Source organism: Petaurus breviceps, unplaced genomic scaffold (assembly GCF_028583685.1).
Source record: "Petaurus breviceps papuanus isolate PSGF00001 unplaced genomic scaffold, PetGlider_PUasm1.0 37, whole genome shotgun sequence".
In the NCBI taxonomy this organism is placed as follows: domain Eukaryota; kingdom Metazoa; phylum Chordata; class Mammalia; order Diprotodontia; family Petauridae; genus Petaurus; species Petaurus breviceps.
Genome location: NW_027186296.1, coordinates 99,873,191 through 99,894,002, shown reverse-complemented (window position 1 = coordinate 99,894,002; position 20,812 = coordinate 99,873,191). Strand labels below are relative to the sequence as shown.

The 20,812-nt window shown below is 37.0% G+C and overlaps 1 protein-coding gene across 12 annotated transcripts in view; it reads left to right on the top strand.

Annotated features, from left to right (window-relative positions):
• The window catches only part of ATE1 (arginyltransferase 1), a 227,633-nt gene that overhangs the window by 169,358 nt on the left and 37,463 nt on the right, over nt 1-20,812 (top strand). For all 12 annotated transcript variants that reach the window (XM_069099112.1, XM_069099122.1, XM_069099120.1 and 9 more), the window contains one exon: nt 14,552-14,672. In XM_069099112.1, the coding sequence (XP_068955213.1) occupies nt 14,552-14,672 (121 nt within the window). The remainder of the gene's footprint in view (nt 1-14,551; nt 14,673-20,812) is intronic.

Below are 20,812 nucleotides of genomic sequence, written 5' to 3'. Positions count from 1 at the left end.
TGGGAAGGGAAGGGAAGGGAAGGGAAGGGAAGGGAAGGGAAGGGAAGGGAAGGGAAGCACTCATTACATGTCATTTAGACTATTGAAAGGGAATTTTTTTTTTTGGTCTTTTGGAGGGCAATTGGGGTTAAGTAATTTGCCCAAGGTTACATGGCTAGTTTTTTGTGTTAAGTGTCTGAGGCCAGATCCAAACCGAGGTCCTCCTAACTCCAGGGCCGGCGCTTTGCTCACTGCGCCACTTAGCTGCCCCCAGAAGGGTCAGTTTTTGCATACATTGGGTTCACATATGTCTTTTTGAAAGACAAACTGTATTTTTCAAAATCTTCATTTCAGTCTTATAAAATAAGACCCTCGGGGCGGCCAGGTAGCACAGCGAGTAAGATCACCGGCTCCAGTGTTGGGATGACCTGGGGATCAAATCCCGGGCTCAGACAGTTAACACCCACCCAGATACACCTGGCCTTGTAACCTTGAGCAAGTTACTTAACCCCAATTGCTTAGGGGTGAACAGGTGGCTCAGCGAGTAAGAGCACAGGCTCCAGTGTCGGGATGACCTGGAGATCGAGTCCTGGGCTCAGACACTCAGCACCACACCCAGAAATAACTGGCTGTGTAACCTTGAGCAAGTTACTTAACCCTGATTGCTTAAAAAAAAAAAAAAAGACCCTGAAATTCAAGATTTTAAATCTGTATAACATTATGAACTTTTTTCAGTTTATGTGAATAAATGAAATTTCCATAAGAAATTTTCAGATAGAAAAATAAAGATCTGCTTTGGTGGCTGTTTTTTCATTAGTCATGCATTTTGTTATAAAGAAATATTTTTTCTCAGGGCATCTTAGAAGATATGAAAAGAATTAGCTGAAAGAAATCAGAGTATTAGTAATTTTTTACCTGATGGCAGATAGTAAGGTATAGTTCGATAGAAGTATAAAGCCAAGCACGAGCAGCTTTCCAGAAGACTGCTGCTGTGAATAGCTCTAAGGTTCTGATCATGTAGTATGGTGAACTCTGTTTGTTCAGCAGTGTACGAAAGCAAAACATTCACAGAAACCAAAGTACAGCATCCACAATGTTATAAAATAACAATCTATCACTAAAGCTGCTGCATAGATTTCACCAAAGTGGCCATGTAGTTTTAAACAAAAGATATCATCCAGTAAGTCCTTAACTTAGTCATCCTTAAGGGACACAAAGTACAATCATTCAGTAAATCCTTAACTCAGTCATCCTTAAGGAGCAAGCTTCTTTCAGGGACACAAACGAAGAGGTTAAAGTCTTTCTTCTTGACTGGAGATTAGTTTCCAATCATCCTTAAGAGGTACAAGGTACAGAGCACAAAGTTCTCCTACCCTTAGGCCACAATAAACCATGATCTTCTCTGTCAGCATTAAGTACCCAAGGAGAGGTCTTTTCATCTTGACTTGAGGCTGGCTCCCAGATTCCAGGGTTCCTATTCCATGGTCCCAGATTTTGCCTGAATTTACCCAACTGTTACCTGGAATCAAAGGTAGGCAACTCTTAGCTCCTTGTCCAGTTCCTCATCTAATTCCCGTTCAATATTGATGCTCACAGTGTCCAGTCCACCTCAAGTCCTTCACAGTTTCTGTTTCTGAGAAGACAAAGCTTAACAGAACCATAACAACATTCATACACATTTCTGGTACTATCATCAGTTCACTTTCCACCTGTGCAGTCAGCACAAACCAGAAGACAGGGTCTCTGTCTGAGAAATCAGCACAAATCCTCAGTAAAGTCCCAGGACCTCTCAGACAACAAGAAAGTCCTCTTTCAGGGCTTCGGAACCAGCAGTAAGGTCCCAGGGCTTCTGTAACAACAGCAGTGTCCTCTATCAGCAGACATATCTGACAAAGTAACATCAACATAGACAAAGTTCTGGCACACAACCATGCTTCCTACCAGCTCTGCTCTATTCCAGTCTGTGCTTCTACTTTTATATGGTCATTAACCCCTCCCTGTTGCATCAGCAAGTTCCTCTCACTGTGGGTTTCACAAGTTCTGTTTCTTAACAAAGACTTGATAAAATCATGGGCAAGGCTCAATTGAAACAAGGTGCTAAGTACTTGTTTACTTGCCATTACAAGAAGTCAGACACTAATGCATGGGAAAAGAGTCCAACAATTATCGAAATGAATTTTTTTTATAGTCTCAAATATGCTTGGGATAGATCATTATCTAGTAGGAAGAAAATACCTTCTAAGAGTATATTTAAAGCACTTGTTAAAACTCAAGTCACTATATAAGTATAAAACTGTTGCTATTTGTATTTTTGAAGATTGTTGACTCTTGTTGAGAGATGCATTTCTACTTACTACTTCTAACCAACTACACTACATGTTCATTTTGCATGTAAAATTATAAAAAGAATATTTATAAAACTACTGTGAAAATAAGATATAACTATAAGCTAAAATAAAATGCAGCAGGGATCATAGGATATTTATTACATTTTGTTTTACACTTCTCTTGTTTGTTTACTTTTAATATGGATTTATGTGGTAGGGGAAATATTTGGTGTGTTTGTTTTATGATTTTCTTTTCATTTTTATTTTCTTTAATGTAGTGATACAAATGACATTTAGAAGGAGCAAGAGAGAAAGAATGGCATTAAAGTGAGCAGGCTCTTTAAAAGTTTGGAGAAAGTAACATGGCCTTTTGAATGTAATTTTAAAAGCCATTGTGAGATTTTAAAAATTGATAAACATAGAAATGTAAGGAAAATAGCAGAACTCAGATCAGTATAGTGACTCTCATATACAAAAAACTGACAATGAAATATGCACCCTCCTTTCTTGGCAAATAGCATAAAATAACTGCAAAATGAGACCTCTCTTGTCAGACACAGAAAATTTATTGGTTTGTTTTACTTAGCTGTTCTTTATTTTTAAAAGAGAGTTATCTTGGGGAGGGGATGGAGGTCTTGGAGAATTGAGAGGAAAGTAAGAAAGACAAAAAGGATAAAAACATTTTTTAAAAAAGATAATTATGGATAGCTTTGTGGTTTAAATGTAAAAAAGCATTGGGCTGGGAATTAGAAGACATGAATTTTTGTTCTGATTCTGCTACTGACTTAATATTCACTATTTTCACAACTCTGATCATTATATCTGAGTTTGCCCCCATCCTATTGCCTTTTTTCCTCTCTTTGCTCCATGTCCCCTCTCTCTAGAAAGAAGAGGATAGTGAGAGAAGGAAGGTGCGCATCACTATTCTGTGTTTGATGCATTCATTTTCTTCCTCCTTACCCTTCTTCCCCTCTCCTAAATATTATGCTTTCTTTCTTTCATACAATCCACCATCCAAGCTTAGAGTTTGTTTTACTTATGAATAAACCTGCTCTAATTCTGCCCTCACTCATATTGCTCCTCTTCACCCACCCTCTTTTCCTTGTGGAGTTGAATTTATTCTACACTAAAATCTTTGTGTTGTAGGTATTACCCTACTTTGATCAAATTAAAACAAAGTATGCAGCTCAAGTAGCATCCAGTTCTCCCTCTCCTTTGTAAGGTCTTCATTTACTTGGTACCTATACTGATTATATGAGGTGTATGTTCTTTATCATATTTCTTTTTGCCTCTCTTTCCTTTCAAGATCATCAGTCAATCAGTAAACATTAATTGAGCACTTACTATGTTCTAGGCACTGTGCTAAGCTCTGGAGATACAGCTAAAGGGAAAAGGTAATCCCTGTTCACAAGGAGCTCACAATCTTCTCTGGGAGACAATATGTAAACAATTAAGTGCAAACAAGCTATATAAAGCATAAGTTGGAAATAATCAACCAAGGGAAGACATTTGAATTAAAAGGGATGGGGAACAGCTTCTTGTAGAAGGTGGTATTTTAGCTGTGACTTAAAGGAAGCCAGGGGAGTCAGGAAGCAGAGATAAGAAAGGAGCACATTCCAAGCATGAGGGCTTAGCCAGTGAAAATGATTGCAGTTGAGAAATATGGAGTATCTTGTTTGAGGAACAACAAGGAGGATAGTTTTACTGGATGGCAGAGTTCATGAGAGGAAGTAAAGTTTAAGAAGACTGAAAAAGTGAAGAGGAGGGGATAGAGTTAGGAAGAACTTTGAACACCAAAAAGAGGATTTTATATTTCATCCTGGAAATGATAAAGAGCCACGGGAATTTGGTGAATAGGAGGTGATATGTCAGACCTGTGCTTAGGAAAATCACTTCTATATCCAATTGGAGTATGGATTGGAATGGGGACTGTAGTCTAGCTGATGGGAGCCTAAACCAGGCTGCTGGTAGTGTCAGAAGAGAGAAGGAGGCACATGTGAGAGATGTTGTGAAGGTAAAATCAGCAGGCCTTTGAAACAGATTGCATATGAGGAGTGAGTAGAGGATGATATTTATGTTGTGAGTTGGAGTGACTAGGAGGTTGGTGGTACCTTCAATAGTAATAGCGAAAGTTACAAAGAGGAAAATTTGAGAGGAAAGACCATTAGTTCAGTTTTGGTTATGTTGAGTTTAAGAAATCTACTAGACATAAAGTTTGAGATGTCCACTAGGCACTTGGAGATCCTACAGTAGAGTTCTGCAGAGATTAGGGCTGGATAAATAGACTTCAGTATCATCAACATATAGATGATGATTTAATCTGTGGGAGCTGATAAAGTCACCAAATGAAACAGTATAGCAGGAGAAGAGAGCCAGAACAGAGCCTGTACCCAGCACTCTTCATCCAGGTCAAAGCCACTAAACCTGGCTCAAGTTTAGTGGATCTGGATGAGGATCCAGCAAAGAAGTGTGAGAAAGAGTGGTCTGGTAGGTAGGAGGAGAATCAGGAGAGGGAAGTTTCAGGAAAACCTAGTGAGAATGATGCAATTTGGGGTTCTGGGAACCCTGAAATGCAAGGTACAGGGTGAGTCTGCCTTGAAAGAGTTTGACCACTCAAATCTTCTTTCAGCAGAATAGTGAAGTTTATATTATAACACCCATTGGGTGGGCAAGATTTCTAGTAAATCTTTTAAGTTTGATAGAGAGAAGACTGATGTTTACACACACGCACACACACATACACACACAAGACTGATGTATATATGTATATATAGAGGAGTGATGCATGTATGTGTGTATGTGTATACATATGTACATATGCATATTTGTAGGTGGTAGGGAAGCCAGTAGAGAGTGAGAGATTGAAAATTATTGAAAGAATTTGGGTGATAGCGGGGAAGTCTGCTGAAGAAGATGAGATGGAATGGGATAATTGGTACTTTTAGAGGAGTTTGTCTTGGCAAGGAGAAAGGCCATATCAATATGTGTGACAGGATGAAGAAGGAGATAGGTACAGAAGACATAGTCTATATGATACTACATGTGGAGGGAGGAGAAGAAGAAAGTCTTGGTAAATTACCTGTTTTTTTTTTTTTCCAGTAACATAGAAGATAAGGTTCTTAGTTTAGAGGGTGGGAAGAAGGAGAGCTATGGGAGATTTGAGGAGGGAAGAAAATGTTTGGAAGATCTCCTGTTGGAAGATCTCCTGTCATGAGTGAGTTAATGAGTTATTTACGCACATGTAAAAAGATTATCTTGCAACAATGAGGGCTCAGTTGATGTAAAATAAATTTGTAGCAGATTCAGTCAGAATGTGATTTTTCTCCAGCTTTATTTAAAAGCATGTGTATTGAAGCAGAGGCAGTGGTCACTGGGAGTGATCCTAGGCTGAGATTTGATTTGACAGGACAAGATCTTTAGTAGGATAAGGGAGTCAGGGACACCAGAGAAAAGGACACTTTAGAGTTGAACTTGTTCACAAGATGGGGAAGGGAGGTAGTGTAGCTAGTGCAGGAATAATGGCCTGGTAAAGAACTGAGGGGTCAAGAGATTGAAGGTTAAGGTGTGGATAAAGAACAAGTTTGGAGTTTTAAAGCAGAGGAAGATGTGGAATAACAATAGATTGTGATCAGATGAGAGACTTTCTGAATTTATGAACTTAGAAGGGGCAAGATCTTTGCCCCAACTTTGTGGGGCAAGGTCAAGGGTATGACCATCTTCATGTGTGGCTCAGGTGGGGTGGTGTAAAGCCAATCATGAGCATCTCTCCTGAGGACTGCTTCTGTGAATTACTTTAAGGATCTAATTGCATAGTCTAGTGAACTCTCTCTATTCAGCAATAAACTAAAGCAAAACATTCAAGAAACTAAAACACAACATTCACAGCAGTATAACATAACAGCTTATTACTAAGGTGGCCACATAGTCTTAAACAAAACATATCATTTAGTAAGTCACTTTCTCTTCAATTAATATAGAGGACCCAAGTCTTCTTTCCTATTGACTCAAGGCTGGCTTCCAATCATCCTTAAGGGATAGCAGGAAGGTACAAACACCATCCACCCCTAGGTCACAGTAAGTTACAGCATCATCAGTCAGAACTGATTACCAAAGTAAAGTCTTCTTTCATCTTAACAGCTGACTTCTAAACTCCAGAGCTCTGGGCTGAGATCCCAGCTCTTGCCTGGATTCACACAAAGACAGTTCTCTGCTCCTGTTTCATACCTCAGTTTACTGTTCCACTCCAAACGCTTTGAAGTTTCTGTTTCTAGGAAGACAAAGCTTAACAGAGCTACAATATTTATACATGTAAGCTTTTTTTTTTTTTTAAAGCAGTTGGGGTTAAGTAACTTGCTGAAGGTTACACGGCCAGTTATTTTGTGTGGGTGCTGAGTATCTGAGGCCAGAACTGATTCTGGGTCTCCTGACTCCAGGGACTGTGCTCTTACTCACTGTACCACCTGGCCACCCCTGTACATGTAAGCTTAACAGAACCACTATAGTATTTATACACATTGCCAACACTATTGTTGGAAATGCCAGTTAACCTTTTGCTACTTCTCACACTATCATCTCAGTTCACTTTCTGTCTGACAAAGTAACACAAACCAATAGACAAAGCTTCTGTCTGAGAAATCAAACACAAATCAACAGTAAAGTCCAAGGACTTATGTAAACAGCAGTAAAGCCCTCTTTCAGGACTTCTGTAGACATCAGCAAAGTCCTGTTTTAATGACAGAATGCTATGTTCTGACGAAGTAACATCAACACAGGACAGACAGAGTGCCAACATCACAAGCATTCTCGTCAGTTCCTCTTGGTCCCAGCTTGTGCTCAAGCTTTTCTTTGCTCTCCTTCTTCTGGTTCTACCCTTCCTGTTCCACTCTTCTGGCAAGCTCCTCCCACCGTGGGCTCTATGTGATGATGTTTGGCTTTTTAAGGGCAGGGAAGGTCTCCAAACTCTCTTAGGCCTATTAAGGGAAATATGTTGTATACTGTTTTCAGCAAAGACTTGGCATAATCAAAAGCAAGGCTCAAAGGCACTTGAATAGCTGAAACAAGCAGCAAAATACTACTTTGCTTACCATTACAGATGGATGAATAGGTCATGTGAAGTGAATAAGTTGAAGAACTGTGAATTTAGGGAGTATCACTATGTATCTAGTATGAGAGACTATGAGCCAAGTGCTGAGCTCATTAGAAAGGAAGTATCCAGGTCAGTAGAGAGTAGCAACCAGAATCTTGATTGGGTGGTGTAATGTAATGCCAAGCAAAGGCAACTTCCCAAGGTTCAAAATACCAGCATAGGTGCTCTCCATTTTATTCAGTGACAAATTAAGAACAGAGAAGATCAAAATATGACGTTATTCAAAATACAGCATTTACTAAGTGAGATTAAATAATCTCCAAATACTACCTGAGTTAATCGAGTACTACCCCACCCCAGGACATTACATTCATTTAATCAATTACAAAGTCCCTCTTCTAAATACTACTCTACCCCTAGGCTGTATCTTCATTTAGTCCATCACAAAGCCCCTGTTCTCAAATGGAGATTAGTTTCCAATCATAAGTAAAGTACATTCATTTGTTCAATCACAGAGCAAAAAAAGGTCAAAAGTTCCCCACCCCTAGATCACAATTGAATCTACCCCAGAGTTTTAATACCCAAATGGAGGTCTTTTCTTCATCTTGACACGAGGCAAGTTCTCAGCAATCTTTATTCCTGGGGAAACAAAGCTTAGCAAGGCCACAAGATACATTGCCAGTCTCTTCATTAATTCATTCTCTGTCTGCAGAACAGTCCTAGGACCCCTGAAAACATTAGCAAAACCCTCTTCCAGGATTTCTGTAAACATACAACAAGAAAATCCTTCTTTAGGGCTTCTGAACCAACAGCAAGGTTCCAAAACTTCTGCAACAACAGCACTGTCCTTCACCAGTGGACAGTATTCACTCTCCATCTGCAGAACAGTCTCAGTAGCTCTGAACCAACAGCAAGGTTCCAAGACTTCTGCAGCAACAGGACTGTCTTTCACCAGTGGAAAAATCTGGCAAAACAACATCAAAACAGACAGACAAAGTACCAGCATAACAGCCATGTCTCTTCAGTCCTTGGCAGCTCTGGGTGACAGCTCTCAAAAGTCCTGGGCAATTCAAAGTGCCCCTCAGCAATACTCTCAGTCTTTCTCTGCCTCCAAAGGTGCTGCTTCCAAAAAGTTCTTCTGCCTCTCTTTTCTTGTGTCTCTCTAAATTTACATCACCAGCTCCTCCCAGTTCAGCAATCTCTTTTTAAGTCAACAAGTCCATCTGACAAGTGGGATTAACAAGCTCTGGGTTTTAACACAATCAAACCAAAAACCAAGCCAATACAGGGGCATCTTTAAATTCCTCTCTAAATTCTCTCTCTAAAGCCCTTCTGCCTCCAAATAGAGGTTTTATATTTTGCAGTCCTGTTTGTGATGCCAAATATTGTGCCAATGTGATACCAACAGCAGCCACTATGAATATGCATGTGTATTCCCAGGTTTGAATCACAAGATATAACAGACTCTCCACATGGAAGACAGAGCCAGAACATTTATTCACACAGCAGAAAGCCAAATTCTTCATACCAACAAAGAAATTTATACACAATAGCACTGCAGAGGGCACTGCCATCCCCATAGGACCTTCCCATATAACATAAATATAAAAAAAAAAACATTCACAGCTTACTGCCTGCTTCCTCTCTGTCCCTCAGCTCTAACTGCTCTCATCAACTTCCTCTGGGCCCTGCTCCACGTGTTCAGCAAGCTCCTCCTACAACAGAAACATGTGACTCAGACTTCCATGTGACTCAAGCAAGTCATATGGAGCTATTAATAGATGGGAAAGACCTTCCCATTTACGTTACCATTACAGGTCTATATCATTTGCCTTTCATGATATCATATTCTAAACTCTCTGCTTCTTTCTGGTGTTAGCTACTAAATTTTGTGTGATCCTTACTGGTTCCATGGTACTTGAATTCTCTCATTCTGTGTGACAGATTTTTTTTTTTTGAGCTAGAATGTCTATTTTGTCTCTGTTGTTCCTAGAAATTTTAATTTTAGGGTTTCTTTTAGGAATTGGCCAGTGGATTAATTCTGTTTTCATTTTGCCCTTTCACTTTAATATGTTTGGGCAGTTTTATTTCATGATTTCTTCAAATATATCCAGGATTCTTTTTGGTGCTAATGGTTTTCAGGTAGTCCAGTGATTCTTAAATTTCACTCTCCTTGATCTATTTTTTGATGTAAGATATTTTATGTTTTCTTCTACTTCTATTTATTTGATTTTTTTCAGTCTTTTAACTTTGTTTCAGTATTTCTTTTTATCTCACAGAGCCATTGATATCTATTTAATTTTCAAGGAACCTATTATATACAAGATTTTATACCTCTTAATACTAATCTGGTAATTTCCTTTTCAGGTCTTTTCTCCAGAACTTTCATTTCTTTTTCATTCTTTCCTCTAGTCCTCTCAGTTTTTTTTTTAAATATTTTTAAACTATTGTTTCATATCTTCTAGAAATTCTAGTTGATCTTGTGGACAAGCTATATCTTTACTTGGTGATCTTTTAGATCTTTTAGAATTCTTTTCATCTGGATTTATTTATTGAGTATCCCTGGGCACCATAATAGTCTTCTGTTGCAGGAATGATATTTTTTGTTTTATTTTGTTTGCTCATTTTTTAGGCCTTGCTTCCCAAATTGGTACTTTGTGTTAGAGACAGGGGTTACATACTTCTGTAAGGAATATCAGAGCCTGGTGTGTATTCCTGGTGTGTATTATCTGGGGTCCTGCTATTGTATTCTCTTGAGTATTGAATACTTTCTTCTTAAAGCATAATGGCAGTGGCTCTGATCAGAAGTCACACTTCTCACACTTTTCATCTGGCCCTTCATACTCTGATCTATGGCACAGTTTGGTCACAGACTTTCTGAACTGAGCTTCCTATTTTTCAGACCCTTCTTTGGTTCTAGGTAACACAAACTAGAATGTGAGCTTGAAAGATGGGGCTGTCTTAGTTTTTCTTTTTGTATTCCCAGACGTCACTAGGTAGAGCTTCTATATACAGTTACTGATCCCAGTCCTTGCTACTAGCTGGAAACCTCTGGAGGTTCAGTGACAGAGGCATTAGAAAGACCCTTGGTTTCATAATTCTTGTCCTTTTCATTCATCACTGTGCTATGTCATAAATACACTTCCAGAGTCACTGTTACAGAACCGTCAGTCTTACTCCTCTGGACTAGGCCCACAGTGTCAGATCTGAGATCTCTTTCCACAATCAGAACAACAAAGCTACATATATTTTGTATAGTGAAATAATATTCCATGTACCATAAATTCTTCAACCATTCCCAATTTATGAGAACTCCCTTAGTTTTCAGTTATTATACACAAAAAAAAAATGTTGCTAGGAAATATTCTTGAACATAAAGATCTTTTTCTTACTTTTCTTTGTTCTCTTTGGGGCATAAAAAGGTATGTTTAAAGTTTAGTGAATTCGACATAGTTCCAGATTGCTTTCCAGACTGGGTATAACAATTTGAAGCCCTACTGGCAATGCATTACTGTGCCTGTTTACCCAGCAATCTCTGTATATGAAGTAGGACCTCAATTGCTTTAATTTACATTTCTCCAGTTATTAGTGATTAATGTTATGCTTTGGGTGGGATGGTTAGGTTAGCTCTGCTTGGTCTCAACCTGAGTTGTTAATTAAGAAAATTACGATGAGTGTAAGAATTGAGAGGCAATGTAATATTGTAGAAAAAATGTTGGATTTGGCATCGGGGAGACCTGGTTTTGACTGCTGCTTTCACTACATACTGTCTCTCAACTTTCCAGTCACTTAACCAATATCTGAGCCTCAGTTTTCCTATCTGTGAAAAGGGGCTTATGATATTTGAAGCACCTACCTCACAAATTCAAGATGGTGTTCAAATAAGATAATGAGTACAAAGTGTTTTCTAAACCTTATTTTTTTAAAAATCTTATTTAATATTTTATTTTTTCCCTGTTACATGTAAAAAGATTTTTAACATTTTTTCTTCAAATTTTGAGTTCCAAATTTTCTCCTTCCCATCCTTCCTCCTTCATTGAGAAGATAAGCAGTTTGACATAGTTTATACATGTGTAGTCATGCAAAATACATTTTCATGAAAGTCATTCTGTAAAAGAAAACAGACAAAGAAAACCAAGAAAGATAAAGTAAAGAAAAAGTATCTTTGATCTGCATTCAACCTCTATCAGTTGTTTTCTGGAGATGGACAGAACCTTTCATCATAAGTCCTACAGAATTGTCTTGCTGAGAATAGCTAAGTTATTTGTGGTTAGTTGATCATTATACAGTATTGCTGTTACTGTATACAATGTTCTCCTGATTATGCTCATTTCACTTTGCATCAGTTCATGTAAGTGTTTCCATATTTTTCTGAGGGCATCCTGCTCATCATTTTAAAAAACACATTAGTATTTCATCACAGTCATATATAACACATTGTTCAACTGTTCCCCAATTGACGAACATCCCTTCAGTTTCCAATTCTTTGCCATCACTAAAAGAGCTACTACAGATATTTTGTACATGTAGGTCCTTTTCCTTTTTTTTTTTTTTATCTCTTTGGGATACAGACCTGTTAGTGGTATTGCTTGGTCAAAGGGTATGCATGGTTCTATAGCTCTTTGGACATAGTTCTATATTGCTCACCAGAATAGTTGAATCAATATACAACTTCACCAATAGTACATTAGTGTTTTAATTTTCCTACGTTCCCTCCAACATTGTCATTTTCCTTTTCTGTCACATTATTTGATCTGACAGGTGTGAGGTTATACCTTAGAGTTGTTTTAATTTGCATTTCTCTTACCAATAGTGATTTAGATCTGTAATTTTGACTTTGTCTCCTTCTGAGTGTGTATTTTGATCTTCTTTGTCACCATAGTAACTTTGTATGATCAGAAATTTTTTCTGTTCTTTTCTAGCCTATTTCTTGACTTTAAGCTATGCTAAAGTGGGGCTCTGCTTCCCCAATGGAGGGAATGCTGTCCACTTTAGGTTTTTTGTGCAGCTGTTTTCAGAGGCAATTCGGGGCACCTGTAAGTTTTTGGCTCTTCCAAGGTGGTATGATCTAGGGAGAGGTGTATTTACTACTTTTCTGTACTGTGTACTGTTTTGTGAGTGACTACAACCATTCTTTTCATCCCTGGAACTGTAACCAGGGTCCCTGCTCCCCTGCCTTGCTAGTGCTCCTCCTGACACTGGGACTAAGATGTAGGACTACAACCTAGATCCATGTATAGGCAATGCAACAGAATCCTCCTGGTGCCAACAGCAAGACTCCTATAAATCTCTTTCTGACCCATTGTCCAATCCCCTTACTGTCTGTGGGCTGAGAGGTCTGGAAACTTCCACTGTTGCCATTGATTCTGCCACCCCAGTGGGTGACTGGTACTCAGTCTATGCTGGCACTGCCTAGGCTTCTCTCTCCCCCTGGTCCAGCAGACATTTCCTGCCAACCTTCTAAGTTGTCTTAGGCTGTAAAATTTTTTCATTCTGTCTTTTTGTGAGTTCTGCTGCTCTGGAATTTCTTTAGAGTCATTATTTAAAAGTATTTGGAAGGGTTTGAGGGAGATCTGAGGTGAGTCCCTGCCTTTACTCTGCCATCTTTTCTAAACCTTATTTTGTTATATAAAGTCATTTGTAAAACTGTTATTATTTATTTAGTGGCAAGAACCTTTGATTTTCATTTAAATTGACAAAAATAAAGCCCAAATACAGGCTCTGAACCTCTTTCCACTGTGTACTTAAAGGATTATATTACCTTCTATCTACTATATGTTGTTGATCATTTAGCATTAATCATATCACTTTTGAATAATAGTTTGGTAAATAAATAATATTTAGAAAACCAACCATTTGGAAATGTTACAAACCTTGCAATTTTAAAGGAATTTTAAGAGGTTCAATTAACTGTCTTGACCTAACAGACTTCATTGGTGTCGATATTCCCTCCACTTGTGTAGCCCATCTATATCCTTCTTGACTGGATGCTAACCATCCAAATCCTACTTCTGCCTGAGCTAACCCTCCTCTACTCCCACTCTTCTATCCACCTTTCTCTACAGTATTTAGTCAGCCCATCTGCCCTCCCATTGCTTCTCAAAGTCCATGGAACCTTACTGTCAACCCTGTTGCTTTGCTTGCCAGACCCAAAGTACTCCCTACCTTTTCCATCTGTCATGAGGCTAAACCGTCCTTTATGTGTCATCTCTAATTAGAATGTGAGCTTGAAAACTGAGCCTGTCTTGCTTTTCTTTTTGCATCCCCAGGGCTTAGCACAGGGCTTGTCATGTAATAAGAACTTAATAAATTCTTTTTTCATTTACCTTGTCCATTCTCATCCTCAGATTATTTCTTGTCCATGTCCTCTCATAAATCTCTATAAAGGGTCAACCCAGCAAGCTGGAGGCATTCCTCTAGGTCTTGTAACATTTGTTGGTAGCAGTATAGCAGTATCTTGCTGTCTCATTATGCCTGTTCACTTCCTTTTCTGATCATATATTTCCTGGATAACTTTTTTGGCATCTGTTTTACTTCAGTCTTTATTACATAACCATTATTTATCTGAAATTTCATATTTCATCTTTTCCCCCTTGACTTTAATGTGTTCCAGATAGAATTGAAACATAAAAAATTGTATTGATATTGATATAAAAATATTGATATTGTATTGATATTGTATGCAAATCTTCATTTCTGAAAATCATCTGTAACTATTGTGTAATGTTGTAAAACACCAACAGAAATATAATCAAAATTACTGTGCAACATTTTCAAAGATTTGAATTCTGTATTTTCACAATTTTTATTTGAGGTTTGCCTTGGTTTTTAAATATAAATTTTTTAGTGTAAACATCAGTTCTGTAAGGCAGAATTGTGAATTTACTCTGATGCTATAGAAGATGGGAAAGCTAAAGTTGTTCAGATCATAGGCACTATAAAATATGCAGTGTCAGTTTTAGAAAATCCTTTAGTCAAACGTGTTCTTAAGATGGTGAAATAATCACTAACAGGGTTATCTAGTATGTGCAGTAAAGCAATTTATTGGTTGATTTTGTTTAGACTGATAATTGAAAACTTTCCTTTCATAGGAACCTTGTAGCCAGGAAGTTATTGTATCATTAATGTATCTGTTCTTTTTTTGCTCCTTTCTCATTAGGGTCAATATAGGCCTTCTGATTTGTTGTGTCCAGAGACATATGTCTGGGTGCCCATTGAACAGTGTCTGCCTGCACTTGAGAACTCTAAATATTGTCGCTTCAACCAAGATACAAAAGCAGGTAGGTTTATAACTGGAGCTTATAGTTTAATGTCAGATTTATTTTTGTAATCTATCAGTGTCATGACATTTGTTCTTATAAAGATCAAGCCTGTTTTATATGTATTTTGTATATATGTATACATTTGGGGATAAGGGAGGGGTGAGGAGGGAGGTGGAGAACACAGTCTTAGAAATAAATAAAATCTGAATTCCCCTTCTTTGTGCTGCTGTTCCTTATTAGTCCCTTCCATTATGTTGTAAGTGCTTTGAGGGCAAGGATCACAGCTTCTATTTTCTTGATTAGTCCTTATTATGTGTCTCAAAGTAGAAGTAATAGAATCATAAAAAGTCAGAGTTAGAAGAAACTTTTAAAGATCACCTAGGGTAGACTTTCCTCCTTTATCAAGACTTGAAGAGAATAAATGATCTCCCAAAGTCATCAGAGAAGTTAGTGAGAGAGTTAATTCTTCATACTAGCAGTATTGAGCTTTAGAGAGATTTAATGATCCTCCAATGTTGTCTAAGAAGTTAGAGGAATAGGTCTAGGACCTGAACTAGCAGTCTTGGGTAAGTGGACTGAAGCCATTGAGGGACAAAACCTTGTTCCAATCATTTTCTTTATCAGTAATTGAAGTCCGTAAGCAGGAGGGAGACACACTATTTTGCAAAGAATTGGTCACCTGAATAACTGAGGTAGTGTGTATTAAACTTATTCCCCCTTAGTTCTTTACATAATATAGTCTGTAAGTTTTTCTTACAGTTCATGGTAAGTAATGGCCTGTATCTGTTAATAAAATTTGTTTTCATGGTTAGTAGTTAAGATGTTAAACTTCAAAATTATTTTCCAGATTACCCTTGTATTATGTAGTAGATCCAGAAAGCATAAGGTGGTAATCTTCCTCGCTGACAATTTACTTGTATAATTAACTTCTGAAACTATAATGTCATCCAGTTTTCCTAGGATTTAGAACCAACTAAAGTAACATTAGAGATGATTTCATCCAACCTCTTCTTTGTACAGATGAGGAAACAGAACCAGAGAAGTAGTCACTTCTCAAATGACTAAAAACCTGTTACGGATTTAAAAATAAAACAAGACATTACTTAAATGTGTTCATAATAAATTTTTATATTAAACAAAAATTTTTTTTTTGCTTTTTGGAGGGCAATTGGGGTTAAGTGACTTGCCCAAGGTCACATTGCTAGTTTTTGTGTTAAGTGTCTGAGGCCGGATTTGCACTCAGGTCCTCCTGACTCCAGGGCTGGTGCTCTATTCACTGCGCCAACTAGCCACCCTAAATTTTAATATTTTTACATTTTAAGTAAATATAAAACAAATTGAAAAAATGTTATCAAAGATTTTACCTCCTTTTTTATAACCTCATTTGCTCTCCTGTAGTAGTATCCAGCCATTTGTTAAACCAGTGTCAAAAAATAAGTAGTGAAGGAAGGAGAGAGAGAAACTAAAGTGCATATGGTGAAGAATGGTAGTATTTCCTAAAATTGGCTCAAGTGCCACAGGTGCCTATTCTTTTTCTAGAGTTAATTAATCCATAAAATTTATTAACTGAATTTTTTAGGTATTTGGTTTTGCAATATAGCTTTGACTGCCAATATTAGATATTAAGCATTAAATATTACAGGGTTTTTTTTGTTTTTTGCTTTTTGGAGGGGGGAGGTTAGGGCAATTGGGGTTAAGTGACTTGCCCAAGATCACATGGCTACGTGTGCGTGTGTGTGTGTGCGTGTGTGTGTGTGCGTGTGCGTGTGTGTGTGTGTGTGTGTGTGTGTGTGTGTGTGTGTGTGTGTGTGAAGTATCTGAGGCTGGATCTGAACCCAGGTCCTCCTGACCCCAAGTCTCCTCACTGCGCCACCTAGCTGCCCTATAAATATTACAGTTGTATATGTATTTATTAGCAGCAAGCACCTAGCATACCCAGGATGGCTGCTAACATAGGTTCTTTGATCTGCTTTTCTAAAGGAAAGCAACTCAAAAAGGGGTTGATAATCTTAATTTAATCAAATATATATCATTTACCTAGTTCAGGGGAAAAAGTCAGCACCCTGAACTTAAGAGAAAATACAAACAAAAGTTACAGGCAGACAAAAAATAAAGACAGAGAAACAGACCAGCAGACAGGGTTTCCAGCTGTCTGACCATTACATCCATACCTAGTCAGTTACCAGAGAGAGAAACACCAACATTTGGGTTTTCAAAGCCGGGGGCTCAACAGCTGACCAGAGTGTCATATGGTAAAATCACACAACTCTTCCTATAAGTGAACCTCAAAGCAAAACCTCGCCTCAGAGGTATATGTAGCCTTCCCCAGGTTCAGAGAAAATCACAGCCCTCGTGACCCACTGCCCTATCACAAAGTAACAAGATGTGGGAGTTCCTGAAAAACAAGCCTCCCACAATCTCTGTTTGACCACATTCAGCCTATTAGGGAGCAGAATATATTTTCAAATCAGGGAAGGTCCTCAAATTCACTTAATCCTATCAAGGGACAGGGAAGGTCTTCAAATTCCCATTCCCATTCCCATTACAATGTATTAAAATCATTATTGAACTTTGGAAGCTCCAAAAATTATTAATGCTCATGGATTACATTTACATAGCACCAGAGGTTTGCTGGAACCATCTCTAACAAGCTTATAAGAGCAGTTTTTGAATTTTCTACCTGAGCATTGTGTACCTTGGAAATTGATAAGACCTTCTCTTGATTCATTGGTTTGTTAATTGTCTCGACCAGGAGTTGGCAAACCATATAGCCTGTGGACCAAATACAGACTGCTAAGAAAATGGTTTTTACATTTTAAAATACAGTGGACCTTACAAAAACAGACTGCAACAGGCCATAGTTTGCTGGGTTTAAGAAAGTGATAGATAAAATATTAATAATGCAGATTTAACTTAAAAAAGTGTGTCTTGTATACATTTTTTCCTTGGGGAGCCAGTTGTTAAACATTTACCAGTACAGTGTTGCAAAGTACATAAACTTAAAGAACATGATCAGATCGTTATCTCATTTGACTCTTGAAATAACCTCATGAGGGAGGCTATATAAGTATTATTTTACAAATGAGGAAGCTAAGAGTTGGTTAAGTAATTTGCTTTGGGTCACATAGATAGTGAATGTTAGAACCAGAACATGAAGTCAGGTCTTTGGAATTGCAAGTGCTATATACTTTTGCTATTCTACCACACCTATCTCTAAAAATAAGTTTGTGATTTTTAGCCCTTTGAATTGATCACTTAATTCCAGGTAAGGATGGTTCCTGTACTTTCCCCTTACTTGTACAATGATATTATTTGTAAAATAACTTATGTTAAATATGTTCTAGCCAGATTTGAAGTCTAGGGGAAAACCAAAACAATAAAATGGCAGAAAGGAAAAGAAATGCTTTGCCTCTCTCTCAGCTTCCCTCCAGGTTATACAAGAAACAACCTTCTTTGAGTATACAGCTTAATGGATAATATATGTTTCTTTTAATCATGTCCTTTCTTTTTATAATGGCTGACCTGTAAAGTCATTTCCAGATCTAAAATTCAGTACCTTTAAAAATTTCCTTCAAACTCCCATGTTTCTGAGAAATTTTTAGATCTTTGAATTGCCTTTCATTCTAAACTTTTCAGTTTAGCCATAAAGTTTAGTCCTTCTTTCTTATTAACATAGAATCTGGAAGTATAGGAGACCACAACTTGGCATTTCATAAAATTCAGCCCAGTAATTAACTGAATATCACATACTGAAGAGGACTTTTATGACCATTCATTGATATCAATGATTAATTTTTCTTACTTTTCCCCAAGTGATCAATAATAATCCTTTATGTCAGATTCAAATATATCATTGAAATGATTCATAGATTACTCTGTCACTTAAATGACAGTCAGTACTTGAAACCTTTGCTGATCTCTAGCTGTTAGTTCACTCCCTCTAAAAAGTATCTTTGAATTTCTTTTGCTTATACTTGTATGTATATATGTAATTTCCACTAATAGAATGTAAGCTTCTTAAAGACAGGGACTATTTAATTTTTATCTTTATAGCCTTAGCTCCTGGCACAGTGGCTAATGTATAGTTAGGTACTTAATAAATGCCTGTTGATTGACTGTTATTTACTATTAATTACCAACAATATATGTATAAAATATACATCTTCAGAGATTCTCATTTAAGTGTCTGTAATAGATTTTGTAATTCAGTTTTGAAAACATTCAGGTTAAGGCAATGAGTAAACTATTCAAAAGATAATTCTTTGAACAAAATGAGGGTTCCTAATATCCTTTGTACTTGAAAATTTCAGTTCAAGTAGAATGTTTAACAGTTTTATCAGTATTGAATATCACAGCCCAGATGTGACTTAAAATCAGACTGACATCCTGTGGTTTTAGGAAATTAAAATGCTGGACTGTATTGGGCATGCTGTGAGATGTGGTCATTTGAGGTTTAAATAGTAGTCTATAAGGAAGCTGCTTTCTACTCAGGGGTCATGTTATTTTTTCATGACCTGCTGCAATCTGTAATTTTCCAGTTCTTTCAGAGAAAATGTAAAGCATAAAATGAATATGTAGATAGAACTGCATGGTGCTATTGACACTAATTCTTGTCCCTTGTATCTTTTTAATAGTGATCTTGCACTGAAAAGACCCAGGTAATTGTTTACAGGTTTTCCTATTAAAGTCCATTTTCAATATGAATCTCTTACCAATTAGAAGAAAAATTTCTCCCTTTCCCCAAATATCCCTTCTGCCTCAAATAGTTCTGCTATAATCCTCTGGGAAATCTTAGTCTTTGACAAGTTTTGCTTTGTTTTTTAGCAGGTGGCAGAGTATGTGGGTCAGGAAACCTGTCCTAAAGTGAAAACCTGTTAGGTTTATTGTGCTTTCTGAAAAAAAAAAGTAAAGTAATTCATATCAAAACAAGCTAGCATATAATATTTCTAAGGGGAGATAAAATACTATTTAATTATATGAAAGTTTTACCAGTCTTTAAGATCTCCCCTATGAAAGAAAGTGAATGTAACTGAAATTTTATATGATATTAATTTATAAGGTTTTTTCCCTGAGTTCATAGTTAAATGTTAATAGAGTTAAAAAAAATATGATTCTGTTGCATTTTTGCTTTTTACATATTGAATTGAATATGTATTCACATATTTTGACACTGGACCGTCATCATATGTTGTGGTTTTTTTCTTGCATATTTTCCTAATTTTTTGAGTTCTTAAATATTCCACTCCTGAAAGAGGCTTCCTTTCTGATGATCTCCTGCTCCATCATCTAATCTGTTCTTTGAGTGTAGCAGACTCTAGAGAGGGAAGAAAGAGACAGGGGAATACAGTTCCACAATTACTACCTAAATCAAGAATGAAACTAAAGGAGAGTCTAATATAGATAATGTATAGAAAAGTGATGATTATAGGTGAATCTAACAGTTTGATAAGCCTGAAGACAATTGACAGTTGCTGTTGGAACTTGGCTGGAAGTTGGCTTTAGGAAGAAAATAAGCTTTCTAGCTAGATTTGATCATCTTCATTAGTATTTTGGCAAACATTTTATTATTCATTTCAAAGACAGTAAAATCCTTACAGTTATATCCTTTTGTAGCAGCAGAATCAAGTGTCTTGCCATTCAGATCCTCGAATAATTTGTAAAAAAAAAAAAAATAGTAACTAATTGTTATATATTTCCATTATTGGCTTGATAATAAAAACACTATTTTAATTTACAAATTGCTTGAAAATTTTTTTAGTATTTGTTACAGATCAACTCAATAGATTATATTTTGTTCCTGCCATTGTAAGAAATTATAGAGATATGAATTTTCCACCAAATTAGTGAATATTACACTTTCATCTTTGCATGGATGTTCAGGTATTTCATTAATTTTTGAAATTCATTCGCCAGTTTTAAAGTATTCATAATATGGAAAGCATTATCGTAGGCACTGGGACAGATAAAAAGCTCATTGAAACGTGTTCCCAGTTTATACAAAGCATACAGCCCTTTTTAGGGGGGAGGGTTGAGGGTTGTCACAATTATAATTAATGCAGAATAAAATAGCGTAAGAGTATAAAAGAAGCCCAATGGACTTTATGGCTTCTAAGGAAATGAAAGACTATGTTCCATTTTGCTATTTATAGGGATGTTAA